The sequence below is a fragment of the Syngnathoides biaculeatus genome, chromosome 8, assembly GCF_019802595.1.
Source record: "Syngnathoides biaculeatus isolate LvHL_M chromosome 8, ASM1980259v1, whole genome shotgun sequence".
Lineage (NCBI taxonomy): Eukaryota > Metazoa > Chordata > Actinopteri > Syngnathiformes > Syngnathidae > Syngnathoides > Syngnathoides biaculeatus.
In genome coordinates, this window is record NC_084647.1 from 4,494,413 (window position 1) to 4,508,811 (window position 14,399).

At 43.2% G+C, this 14,399-nt stretch overlaps 1 protein-coding gene across 1 annotated transcript in view; it reads right to left on the reverse strand.

The window, feature by feature from the left end:
- sorl1 (sortilin-related receptor, L(DLR class) A repeats containing) overlaps nucleotides 1–14,399 on the reverse strand; it is a 131,968-nt gene that overhangs the window by 22,861 nt on the left and 94,708 nt on the right. The window contains exons 29-34 of the mRNA XM_061826560.1: nucleotides 13,339–13,470; nucleotides 13,042–13,176; nucleotides 6,599–6,751; nucleotides 6,283–6,450; nucleotides 5,476–5,604; nucleotides 3,300–3,426 (exon numbers count right to left, since the gene is read on the reverse strand). Coding sequence (XP_061682544.1) covers nucleotides 3,300–3,426; nucleotides 5,476–5,604; nucleotides 6,283–6,450; nucleotides 6,599–6,751; nucleotides 13,042–13,176; nucleotides 13,339–13,470 — 844 coding nt within the window. The remainder of the gene's footprint in view (nucleotides 1–3,299; nucleotides 3,427–5,475; nucleotides 5,605–6,282; nucleotides 6,451–6,598; nucleotides 6,752–13,041; nucleotides 13,177–13,338; nucleotides 13,471–14,399) is intronic.

Below are 14,399 nucleotides of genomic sequence, written 5' to 3' on the forward strand. Positions count from 1 at the left end.
CTCTTTGGTCTTGGCCATGATACAAGTTTTAGTCTTACTGATTGTATGGGGTGGTCTTTATGTAGCTAACGACCTTACACGGGTGCATCTGATTCAGGATAATACATGGAGTGGAGGTAGATTTTTAAAGGCGGACTAACAGGTCTTTGAGGGTCAGAATTCTAGCTGATAGACCGGGAAGAAGCATATCAAGGTTCTGGCGTGGCCTAGCCAGTCTCCAAACCTAAACCCAATAGAAAATCTTTGGAGGAAGCTGAAACTCCGTGTTTCCCAGCGACAGCCCAGAAGCCTGTCTGATCTAGAGAAGATCTGTGTGCGGGAGTGGGCCAAAATCCCTCCTGCAGTGTGTGCAAACCTGGTGGACAACTGCAGGAAACGTTTGACCTCTGTAATTGCAAATAAAGGCTACTGTACTAAATATAAACATTGTTTTTCTCAGGTGTTCAAATACTTATTTGCAGATGTATCACACGAATAAATTCTTAAAAAAACCATACATTGTGGTTTCTGGATTTTTCTTTTTAGATTATCTCTCTCACAGTGGACATTCACCTATGATGACAATTTACATATCCGTCCATGATTTTTAAGTGGGAGAACTTGCAATATAGCAGGAAGTTCAAATACTTATTTTCTTCACTGTATATGTATTCTGCTAAACAACATCCTTGTAGCTAAGTACCCCACAGAAATAGCACCAACGAAGAGATGCTTACAGACCAAAGTTTAAACTGCAAACTATCAGTTAGGTGAAAAACACGCAAATCAAGCAGCTGCGAGAGAATTCAAGAGCAATAAATCCAAGGAATCCATTTAGGAAGGAGGGAAAACGAGCTTCACTAACTACAGAAATGAAGCTGAGTTTCCGCGGAAACAAGGCAAGGTGGCTCGAGCTGGAAGAACAAATCGACTAATGGATCAACCATCAAAGAACAAACAACTGCTGTGGAAAAAACAAACGCAGCAAATGAACTCAGAGCTTGCTATTATTCTAGGAGGTTTGATGAAGCAACTTCAACCATTGGACATTGGTGTAAACAGGGTGTACAAAGTAAAGTTGTCAGTGGCGTGGAAGTGATGGATGCTTGGGCTAATGTGTCTGCTTCTACTGTTGTTTGAAAAGCTGGCACTATATCTGACGAGCCACACGGCAACGACACTGAGAAGGACAATTACAAGAGGGAAACTGGTGCGTTTGATAGAGAACTTGCCCAGCTGTTAATTTTGTATACAAAAGATAAGGACTTTGATGGATTTGTGGATGGGATTAATCAGAAAATAATGTGAGTACGTACATTGTTAAAGGTCCACCGACATCCTTACATGCATTTTAAAATTGATATTGTTTTGAAAATTGCATATGATATAATTCACTTCAATGTCAATACGAAAAGGAAAAAAATGAGGGGAGAGCGTGTCATTCAGGCGCAAAGTTCCGGATGTCTCACTCGACATCCCAGAGATAGCCGCATTGCCTGCAACGTCATTTACAGATGTCACATTGGGACAACCGCCATTGAGAAGATGCTGTTCCATCTGTTATGGGAGACGAACAACAGATTTTCGGATTTTTCTGACCCCCCTTCTGACACGGAAGCTCTTTTCGAAGAAGAGAACATCTCACAATCGAGTGAAGTGACCGTGGCAATATTACCCTATCGTTTCAAGCCATATTTAGATGATATGCGGATCACTTCTAACAACAGACTCCCCAACAGTATGTATGACAGTACGTAGCGTACTCATGAGGACCCATGCTACTTCAGGGGTGCCCAGACACCAGTGGCCGGTGGGGGAAGAGACTTCCTTTCTCCTCCCACACGCAGGCAAACCACCTCCACGGCGGCGAAGAACAACGCCGGCAGGGGCAATGGACAACACCGGCCCGAGCACATCGACACATTTAGCACCCGACTTACGAAATTTATTTAGTTACTATGACGCGGTTCTTTTGTGACTTCTGAGAGGATTGTCGTCCCTCCCAACTATTTTTTTTAATAGCTCTATACACACCTACCAGTCATTTAGAACCCACAAAGCTCTCGTCCTTTGAATCTGTGCAATCCATTTTTCACGACGAACTGGGTCTTTTGGAAAAGTGTTCGAGCAAAATCCCGCAATACAACGAGACGGCATTATGGCTAACATGCAGGAAAAAATAGCTACTTTCCTGCCGGTAAAACTGGTATCAACACACAAACCCGGGGCGTCTGTAAAAAACATCAGTTCCTGCTTCTTCTCCAAAACGAATGTCTCGAGAGGATTTTCATGCTGGGAGATGCAAAAATCCATATATGACAACATCACAACGTGTGGTGAAAAAACGGATGGGTCCATTCCGGCTGCCTTTCTAAAATTCAAAATATACTAAAAAATCATGCTTTACATGTCGGTAGACCTTTAAATACTTAAGTACGACCGAACTCACTCTTTACATTTTTAAATACTTCAATAAAGTACAACCGAACACAGTTTTCCTGAGGGGGCCTTTTTTAAATAACGTGCATGCATGCTACCGTATGTTTTAAGCTAGTGTAGGTGTGTAGCTATCCGCTTTGCGGCGCAAAACGTATAAATAGTGTTTGAAGTGCATGTTTTATGTCATTTTTTTCCCCTCTTCATATTGGTGAGGAACTGGAAGAGGAACTGGTTGGCAGGCAATCGCTGGACACATAGAAACAAGCAACCATTCACATATACAATCACACCTATGGGCACCTTAAAGTCTCCATTTAATGTATTATTTTTGGGATGTGGGAGGAAACCAAAGCCCCTGGAGAAACTGTGAGGCAGATGCTCTAAACCAGGAGTGCCCAGACTTGTTTACCCCAAGATCTACTTTTCAAGGAGCCAACCTCTCGCGATCTACCAAGGGGAGTCACATGTGCATTGCTGCGACTGCCGTGGAGAAAGCAAAAGATACACTGTAAATAGGAAGCCATCTTGCTAGAACGAGCCTTTATGTGCGTGTCATCGACGTATTGGCCACACCTGAATCAAGCGACGAGATAGATGATAGGCTGATGTCTATTTTTTTTTTTTTTTTTTGCCACGCCGTCACGCGATTGACCAAAACTGCCTCGTGATTGACACATTGAGGACCCCTGCTCTAACCAGTTGTCTATCATGCCACTCTAACGTAATTGTAGTGGCTATTTGTTTTAGCTTTTAAAATCTGCTGCAAAGATAATCTCCATCATCTGTTGGGCACATGAGATGTCTAAGAAAAAACAACAGTGAACAAAATATAGGAATAACATTTGACTATGATGAAAACAACAGGTGGGTGTTGTTCTCACCTGTAGGATATGAGGTAGTAGCAGGAGTCCAGGGGAAGATTTTTAGGATGAGACCATGTTAGAGTGATGCCACCCAATAAGTCTTGATTCCATTGAAGGTTCTGGACCTTATAGGCCAGGATATCCACTGGAAGGAAAGAAAGTCTACCTCAGCTGCTATTTAAATTGGCCCAATGCATAACTCTGTCTTTAACTGTAAACATGCTGACTAATAATATACTGTACTGCATTTCCCTCCATCTCCTAAATAAGCATGAAACAGTAATATTGAAACATTGTACTGTGTACATGTAAAATGAATTATGGTAGTTATATACCTTTTTAAAATTAGTGCTATTCATTACAAGAAAATGAGAAACACCATTTTGATTCTTCTTTATTTTTGAATGCATGAAGTATTGGAAAAAATGTAATCGTGAGATTTATCCACCTATTTTCCTTATCCTCACTACGGTCTCTGGCATGCTGCAGCCTCTCCCAGCTGACTCTGGGCAATAGACAGGGTACAGCCTAAATTGGTTGCCAGCCAATTGCAGGGCACACAGACAAACAACCATTTGCATTCACATTCACACCCACGGGCAACTGAGAGCCCTTAACTAACCCAGTGGTTTTCAAACTTTTATGCAATTGCGCACTGTTGATGTGGTCTCTGTACAGACATTCTGCGTTGCGCACAAAAAAAATAAAAATCCAACCTGAATAGAAAGTATAACATACAACTATTTAATTTGTGCCATTTTTCATAGTGTTTTAATGAGTGAGGGGTGACTGGCGGCTACATCCAATGGCACAATTCACATATGTACTAGTTGACAATGACAGCGTCTTTATGCACAGCCCACCACCGGTGTTTAGTTTGCAAAGCGGTCTGGGCGATGTAGAGCAAAGGTGAACTGGACACGCTGCTTATGTTTACTCTTGGTAATAATGGTAAAATTAAAAAAAAGTAAAGAAAAAGAATTGCTGGTATTTTAAGATGCTATGATTCCACCGAGGCACATCCTCATCAAGAATGAACGTACAGACAATACAGTGCACAAATAATAAGAGCAGAACAAGTATTTTAAATACAGGGACGAAAATCACAACTATAAAACTGTTTGGAATCATCATTCAGCTGTCAAAATTCACAGCAAAAATTATTGTGCATGGAATAATTATGTTTTACGCTAAGAACAGACAGACAATATTGTGAATTAAAAAAAAATAAATGAAATAAATTTGGAAGTAGGCTTTCAAACTTATAGTTCATACTTTACAGCTGGCTTCGTTTGGTTTGTAATGTTTTTTTTTTGTGTAGTCAAAACACATGAGAAAAAACAACAGGGGCACATCGAGAACATGCAAATTCCACACAGGCGAGGCAGGATTAGAACCTGGGTACTCCACTGTGCCACCTTCTTTGAGCATCATTATAAACTAAATTGTGGTGTGTAAAAGCAGGAACAAAGAGATGACAGTGACAAATGTACAAATGGTGGACAGTGGCACTGACCTACCATTACATAACTGGTGTGGACTGAACTAATGATAAAATGTCCAATGCTACAAACACAATGACGTATATCAATAATGGAGATTGGATGATCAAGAACCAAGGCTCCTAGAGATCGTGATTGTGACTCTTAGCTGAGGAAAAAGACGTTCAATTGTGAGCGACATACAGCAAAGGGTGGCTACTCAGCTGAAACAAAACAAAGCCTAAATTGACAAATGAAAACAGCTGGACGCGCTTCTTGTCTTGTAGTTTTACTGGCATTCAGAGTGGACATTCTTTTCAAAACTTTATAAATTATGACCAGATAACATTTACTGAAATCCTTTCACACATACAGTACAGTATACAAGGGGTGTCAAACTAATTTTTGGCATGGGCCAAAGTTATGGTTTCGCTCAGTGCGCTGTTAAGACTGTGAAAACATAAATGTACACTTGCCCCATGTAAAAACAAATTGATTTGCTTTGAAATTAGAAGCCAATGAAAACTTTTCAACTATTGACGTTTTTTAAAGGGGAGGTTAAAAAAATGCTTGCAATTCTTAATCAATTGTCGTATTTTAGCAACAAACAAGGTCGGCAAATTATTTGCTTTCATGGTCCACGTAGCAAAATCTGACCCCTGGCCTTGAGTTTGACACAGTCTACAGACTGAACAACTTCAACATCAACTTACAGGTGCAGTTTTCCTCGTCGCTGCGGTCGGAACAGTCTAAAAACCCATCACACCGCTCTTCGTCCAGCACGCAGGCTTCACCATCAAAACAGAGGGTTCCATTAACACAGAACAGTGGCCCGCGTGTGGCTGTGAAAAGAACAAGTGTTTTTCTTCTGTTTAATCAGGCATCACTGCCAAGATTCCTCATTTTAAAACAACCATTTTGCAGGAGGCTATAGTTAAGATATATAGGAAATAGGCTTTTAAGACATAAATGGTATGCTAGAAAATTATATTGTTGTCCATGTACATTTATGCAAATAAAGAGATACAAAAAACCCCAACAATTAGCTTGTGTCAAATGTTGTGGATGTCCCCCTGATTGGGTGAATTTTTTTTCATTAATTTTTGAATGATTTCACTCAGTGAATGCTAACATTTAATGAACATTTGTCTTAAGAGTAGATTTTATATCACATGTCAAGATACAAGGTAGTAGTTGTGATAAAATCACGCTGGCGTTTGGCATTCCATACGGGTGTTCATAATCACAGTACAGAAATACTGAGATGACAAACTTGTGACTTAACTTTATACTTGTTGTTCATGCAGTGGCAAACAGACACCATCTCTAGTATAGAAGAAGGCTTAATTAAAAAAAAATTAAATACAGTTACAGTTTGATCAGGATTGAAACTTGAATCATCCCTTAGTTATGCTGCATTAGGCCTTTACTGTCAGGAAATTCCCCATGATTTTAATTTATCCTATCCTTTCCTGTGTTTGTGATGGTAGTATCGCTTTAAGCAGTACAAAGGAACTCACGACAATCGGCTTCATCGGAGGCATCCCGACATTGGAAGTGGCCATCACAATGCTGCCAGTCAGGGATGCAGTGATGTGGATGGTGACATGTAAACTGACCCTGAGGGCAACGACTGTGGGAGGAGGGGAGATAGGTGGAAATTTGTTCCTGTGTCGTAGACCCATTAACTGCACAGGAAAAAAAAAAAAACAAAAACAAAAAAAACACAATATAACATGATTGAGAGCGAATAAATGTGATATACAACCACAAGCATGTCACGGAACAACAATTGCCTTAACAAAAGGGCTGCCCTGATGAATACACAAGTTTTACCTGTGGGACATCCCAGCTCATCGCTACCATCAGGACAATCAGCATAACCATCACAAACCCATGTGTTGATGATACAGGCTCCAGTGCCACAGTGGAAGCGGTTGGGGGCGCAGGTTGATGGCCCAGGGGCCACAGTGTGAGGAGCTGCTCCACCTGGAGGGTGAAGGTTTGATGTGTGTTCAATTTATCCTGACTGAATATACACATTTTACTATTATCAGAATCATCTTTATTTGCCAAGTATGTCAAAAACACACAAGGAATGTGTCTCTGGTAGTTGGGGACACTATAGTACAATGTACATGTCAAGTACGGTTCACGAACTGGTGACAACAAATCGAGTTGGCTCCGACCTGCACGACCGTTCAATCACTAAATCTTGGTGAATTTGGACTGAATCCTGTGAATATTCAATGTGGGACGCCTCTGGTAATGACTTCAGTGGATGAAAATCATCATCTGTATAATCTTAGTATCCAAATTGGAGCCAGATTTGTTCGTGTTGAAGCTGCACGGCCTAGCCTAGCTCGAGAACATCAAATATTTGCTGAGGAGGTAAAAGTTAATTGTGAGTACTTACACGACATGCAAAACCTACATTTCGTATACAACGAGGACCGTGAGTACTTAGTAGGATGTTGGGCGAGTGGAAAAGTCAAATTAAACTTGCTTATAGGCCCAGACCACCTTAGCTTAGCTGGCTAACAATGAGTTGCATTTGTGACAAACCGTGCTGTTGAACAAACATTGAACGTGAGTAACTTCATAACGTGAACGACTTACACAACGTGTAAAACGAGGGACATGAGGACTTATAGGAAATTTAACAAGTCTTATGTTAGTACCCAAATACGACCTGTACCGTCCGCGTTGAAGCTGCTAAGCCCAAGTTAGCCTAGCACGCTAACAACCTTACCTAATCCTTTACATCCACATATTCTTTGAATTGTCATATACATTATATTTTCAGACAGGTAGTATGTGATTTGTGTATCTAATGTGCTGACTGTTTATTTGATAGCTTTTATCTAACTTTAACATAGATTAGGAAGTATGTAAATTGTGTATGATATGATGAATTTGTATATTTGATCTGACCTTAACTTTTACACAGACAAGGTAGTGTGAGAATTGTGTATCTTATGTGCTGACTTTCTTTATTTTATTGCGCGTTTTGACTATCTGCAGCCCAAAGGGGGGCACAATTCCTGTGCGTCCTGCAGGCCGGTCCCAAGCCCGATTAAATGCAGAGGGTTGCAGCAGGAAGGGCATTCGGCGTAAAACTGTGCCAAACATATATGAGCGTTCATCAAACAACTTCCATAACGGGTAGCTCGTGGCAAGGGCTAACTACGCCCGCCCCTGGCACTGTTAATCTGCAATGCCTAGGTAGAAATTCAGATAATGTAGGTCGAAAACAAAAAAGAGGAGGAAAGCAACTTAGCCGGCAGAAAAAGAAGAGGCATGCAGAGTCCCTACAACTGTGTGTAGGGACTTTGAATGTTGGGACTATGACAGGAAAAGTTAGAAGTTAGTTGACATGATGATTAGAAGAAAGGTTCATGTATCCAAGAGGCTAGAAGCTTAAATTATTTTACCATGGAGTAGATGGGAAGAGAAATGGAGTAGATGTTATTTTAAAGGAAGAGCTGGGTAAGAATGTCTTAGAGGTGAGAAGAGTATCAGATCGAGTGATGAGGCTGAAATTTGAAATTGAGGGTATTGTGTATAATGTGATTAGCGGCTATGCCCCCTTATGCCCTTGAACACTTATTTCCAGAAGTGACAGGAACATGCAGTGACCTACAAGAGAGGAGGTAGTAGCACGCAGGTTGATTATATTTTGTGCAGACAATGTAATATGAAGGAAGTGACTGATTGTAAGGTAATGGTGGGAGAGAGTGGAGCTCGACAGTATACTGTAGGATGGTGGTGTGTCGGATGATTCTGGTAGCAGGTAGGAAGATTAAGAAGACAAAGGTAGAGCAGAGAATCAGGTGGTGGAAGTTGAGGAAGGTAGAATGTTGTGTGGCCTTTCGGAAAGCGGTGAGACGGGCTCTAGATGGACAGGAAGAGCTCCCGGAAGACTGGAATACTACTGCCAAGGTACTCAGAGTGGCAGACAGGAGAGTACTCGGAGTGCTTTCCTACCAAAAGGCGAGAAAGGAGACTTGGTGGTGGAACCCCAAAATACAGGAAATCATCCAAGGAGAGAGATTAGCGAAGAAGTGGGACATTGAGAGGACTGAGGAGAGGCGCAAGGAATACATTGACATGCGACGTAGGGCAAACGTAGAGGTGGCGAAGGTTAAGAGGCATATGACGACATGTACACAAGTTTAGATATGAAAGAGGGAGAAAAAGATCTCTACAAGTTGGCCAGACAGAGGGATAGAGATAGGAAGGATGTGCAGCAAGTAAAGGTGATTAAGGATAGCGATGGAAATATGTTGACTGGTGCCAGTAGTGTGCTAAGAAGATGGAAAGAGTACTGTGAGAAGTTAATGAATGAAGAGAATAGGAGAGAAGGTAGGGTTGAAGAGGCAACCGTGAATGACCAGGAAGTGACAATGATTAGTAAGGGGGAAATTAGAAAGGCACTGAACAGAATGAAAAATGGAAAGACAGTTGGTCCTGTTGACATACCAGTGGAGGTATGGAAGCAATTTGGAGAGGTGGCTGTGGAGTTTTTGACCAACTTATTCAATAGAATACTAGCAGGAGAGAAGATGCCAGAAGAATGGAGGAAAAGCGTGTCAGTCCCCATTTTTAAGAATAAAGGCCATGTTCAGAACTGTGGAAACTACAGAGGAATAAAGATGAGCCACACAATGAAGTTATGGGAGTGAGTTGAGTAGTGGAGGTTAGACTCTGGACAGAAGTAAGTACCTGCGAGCAACAATATGGTTTCATGTCTAGAAAGAGTATCACAGATGCATTATTTGCCTTGAGTATGCTCATGGAAAAGTACAGAGAAGGTCAGAAGGAGCGACATTGTGTATTTGTAGACCTATAGAAAGCCAATGACAGAGTACCAAGAGAGGAACTGTGGTACTGCATGCGCAAATCTGGTGTGGCGGAGAAATATGTTAGAATAGTACAGGACACATATGAGGGCAGCAGAACAGCGGGGAGGCGTGCTGTTGGTGTGTCAGAAGAATTTAAGGTGGAGGTGGGACTGCATCAGGGATCCGCGCTGAGTCTCTTCCTGTTTGTGGAAGTAATGGATAGGCTGACAGATGAAGTTAGACTGGAATCCCCTTGGACTATGATGTTCGCAGATGATATTGTGAACTGCAGTGAAAGCAGGGAGCAGGTGGAGGAACAATTAGAAAGATGGAAGCACGCACTGGAAAGGAGAGGAATAAAGATTAGACGAAGTAAAACAGAATATATGTACATGAATGTGAGGGGCGGAGGAGAAGGAGTCAAGCTTCAGGGAGAAGAGATTGCAAGGTTGGATGACTTCATATACTTGGGGTCAACAATACAGAGCAATGGAGACTGTGGTAAAGAAGTGAAGAAACGGGTCCAAGCGGGGTGGAACAGTTGGCGGAAGTGTCTGGTGTTCTATGTGACAGAAGAGTCTCCGCTAGGATGAAGGGCAAAGTCTATAAAACAGTTGTGAGGCCGGCCATGATGTATGGATTAGAGACGGTGGGACTGAAGAAACAACAGGAAGCAGAACTGGACGTAACAGAAATGAAGATGCTGAGGTTCTCGGTTGGAGTGAACAGGTTGGATAGGATTAGAAATGAGCTCATGAGAGGGACAGACAAAGTTGGATGTTTTGGAGACAAGGTTAGAGAGAGGAGACAGATGGTTTGGACATGTTCAGATTATATCCAGAATGCTGCCTTCAGAACTGGAGACAAGGTAAACCTAAGGACAGCCAGGGCCAACCTGTCATGTGGCATCAGAGAAGCAAATAGGTGGTACTCCGGTAGGATTGCCAACCTCTTCAACGACAGCAGAGACTCCAGGAACCTGTGGCGTGGTGTCCAGATATACCACAAGCCCCCCTCCCCAACAACTCCTCTTTGCTGCCGGATCAGCTCAATGACTTCTTTGCGATCTTTGAGGAAGACAACAGGACCCCACCACAGACGATCCCTCTGCCTTCCAACGACCGGGTGCTGCAACTGTCGCCGGACATCATACAGATCTCAGAAGGACTCACGCAAGAATGGCCTTCGGACCGGATGATATTCCTGGTCGCGTCCTGAGAGCCTGTGTGGATGAGCTCATAGATGTCCTCACAAGCATTTTCAACACTTCACTCAGCTAAGCCATCATTCTGATCTGCCTCAAAACCACCACGATCATTCTGGTCCCAAAGAAACAATCACTCTCCTGCTACAATGACTACCACCTGGTGGTTGCACTCACTCCCATCATTATGAAGTGCTTCAAGCAGCTAGACATGGAGCACATAAAATCCTCACCCCCGGACCCGTACCAGTTTGGATATCTTTCCAACTGGTGGACAGCCCTCACCCACATATCGACCAAATACTCACACGTCAGAATGCTGTTCATCGACTTCGGCTCAGCATTCAATATCATCATCGTCCAGCAGCTCATCCTCAAAGTAGACCAGCTGGGAATCAATACCTCACTGTGCAACTGGTTGTTGGACTTCATGATGGGGGACCACAGGCAGTTCGGGATGGCAGCAACACCTCCAACATCATTATGCTGAACAGAGAGGCCCCCCCAAGGATGTGCGCTGAGCCCACTCTTCTTCACTGTACTGGCCCACAACTGCACACCCACATCCAATTCCAACTTCTTCATCAAGTTTGCCGACAAGACAACAGTGATGGGCCTCGTCAACAACAACGATGCGACAAGTTACAGGAGTGAGTTGAGCTACCTGGCGATGTGGTGCAAGGACAACAATGTCCACCTGAACATGGAGAAGACGATGGAGATCATAGGGCTAAACAACAATGGTGCTGCTGTAGAGCGGGAGACCAGCGCCAAATTTCTGGGTGTACACATCTCCTGTCCTGTCCAAGACCTGTCCTGGACCACTAACACCACAGCACTGGCTTAAAAGGCTCAACACAGATTCTACTTCCTGTGGAACCTGAAAAGAGCTGAGCCCTGTCCCCCACCATGATCTTCTTTTACAGAGGGACAATTGAGAGTGTCCTGTGCAGCAGCATCACCGCGTGGTACAGCGCCTGCACAACCTCCTGCCACAAGATCCTGCAAAACACTGTGAGAGTAGCTGTCGGTGTGGATGGCGTCTAAAACAGGTAAATAGTTTTTACCAAGATAGATGAAGAGTTCTATCTTGGAGATAGTTGGAATTTGCTGAAAAGTTTTGAAACCATTCAACTGTAACTGGCTGGCGACCAGTTCAGGGCGCACCCAGTCTCCTACTCAAAAATAGCTGGCTCCAGCACTCCCACGACCCTCATGAGAATAAGCATTTCAGAAAGTGGATGGATGGATAGATAGATAGATAGATGGATACCATCTTACCTTAGTCTGCTCATTTCGACAAAAGCTGGGTGACACGCGGTTTACACTGACGACATACCAACAAAGAAAAAGTTTACAAAAAAATGGAGTTTCATTAAAAAGTTTGCAATTGGTTAAGGTTTTCGGTGTGAACTGCACAGAATCAACAAAGGCTGTTGTATCACCACGATAAATGTCTCTTTGAACGTGACTCAAAAGAACATGAAAGGAAGTCTGAAAAATGCATCTGAGAAACAAAGATGAGTAGAAAAATTTGACACAGCTACACATATGAGGGGAAAGGAGCACCCCTCCCGGTGGTGTCACCTTATCGTGGTGGAGGGGTTTGTGTGTCCCAATGATTCTAGGAGGCAAATTCCTAGGGCCTCACGACCTGGTAGCTTTACACAAGGCAAACAAGTCCAAGGTGAGGGACCAGTCATAGCATGGAAAAAAGACCCCTATGATGAATCTTCACCGGGCCCTCTCTGGAGTCAGGCCTGAAGGTGGGGTTCAAAGACGATCATGTGGTGGCCGGGCCTACAGCCAAGGGCCCTGACTGGGTTTTCTTCCAGCACTCCGGTTTCCTCCCACATCCCCAAAAACATGCATTAATTGTAGACTCTAAATTGCCTCAAGGTGTGATTGTGAGTGCAACTGTTGTCTGTCTCCATGTGCCCTGTGATTGGCTGGCAACCAGTTCAAGGTGTACCGATGACAGCTGGGATAGGCTCCAACACTCTCGCGACCCTTGTGAGGATAAGTGGCTCAGAAAATGGATGGATGGATGGATGGGTGATTGGATATATGCGGTGCTATCCTCAATGTCAAAAGGGTTCTGTGGCTACTGGTGTTGTTTTTTTTTCTGCCGCATGTGGTTAGACGGCTAAAATGGCTCTTGAGTATTTAAGGTTACCGACCCTTGGCCTAATCCTTTGAGTACTTTACTTTGAATAATGGGGCATGTGTACCTGTGCACTCAGATTCATCAGACCAGTCCCCGCAGTCATTCTCATTGTCACATTTCCACCACGTTGGGATGCAGCGTCCATTTTTACACTCAAACTGGAAATATCTTGAGCAACCAGGAACTTCAGTGGGAGCAACTGCAACACACAAGAAAATTGAGAAAATGAGCTTTGTGATGCCTGACAAAAAAAATTGTATGATTAAGACTTGGGTTTATCGGGCATAGGTTGATAAATCAGTTGTTTTTGTGTGGTTGTGTTTTGCTTTTTGTGTCCTAAATTGTCTGGAATTCTCCTCACCGCAGTTGGCTTCATCAGAATAGTCACCACAGTCGTCCATCCCATCACATTTCCATTCCAGGCTCACACACACTCCATTTGCACACTGGAAGGTGTATGCGTCACACACTTTGCTAAACTCTGACGGAGTAGCTGACAAAATAAGCAAAAGATGTGTCAAAGATTCAACAATTAAAAGGATAAAAAGAGTGTATTTATATATTTAGGCCATTATCAAATGGACACCAGATGGGCAAACTGCAACTGCACCATAGGAAGTGTAATATGGAGAAAAATGAAAAAATTTTGGATATTAATTGGAAAAAAAAAATGAAAATAACATTTTTGAAATCCAAGCAAAATCTGGATATGTCATCTTTGACAGTTAGACCTGGAAGAAACATCCTTGACCCCCCCCCTGACATCTCCAGTGCTTAGCATTACAGACCATTCATTCGTGCTAAGCCAAGATGCTGACGTGTTCTGCACCGAACTGCAACAAAACTGAGAAAACGCACCCACATTTGTCCTTATTTGAGCTCCCGTGGGGTCAACCTGACAGGATAAAGCCGAGCCTGTCACAGTTGAGGCTTGTTCATCAGCCGGGGAAATTTGCATTACTGGTTATTAGCCTCTTAGTTATAGCCTTTCATGGTAGTACTGTATAAGCAACAACATACTTTATGAGGCGGCACGTGGTGCAGCTGTTCAATCCTAGACCTCCGTGTGTGGAGTTTGCATGTTCTCCCTGTGTCTGCGTGAGTGTAGCCTGCCTCCTGCCTGTTGACAGATGGGATAGGCTCCAGCACTCCTGTGACCATCGTGCGGCTAGGAAAATGGATGGATGGATATATATGTGTAAGCACACAACAATTCCCGGTTACTATCTACGGTGATGTGCACGTGCAAACTCCCCTGCGCACCCTCCTGCCATCCCAACCGACCACGAGAAACTGGCTGCTTGAAAAGTACAACTTGGGGTAAAGTCTGGCCACGCCTGCTGTATATTCTCTACATCTAATGCAACTCCTCAGAAAAGCATGAAACAAATCTCCACGGTCCACGTAATGGGACTGTTATTG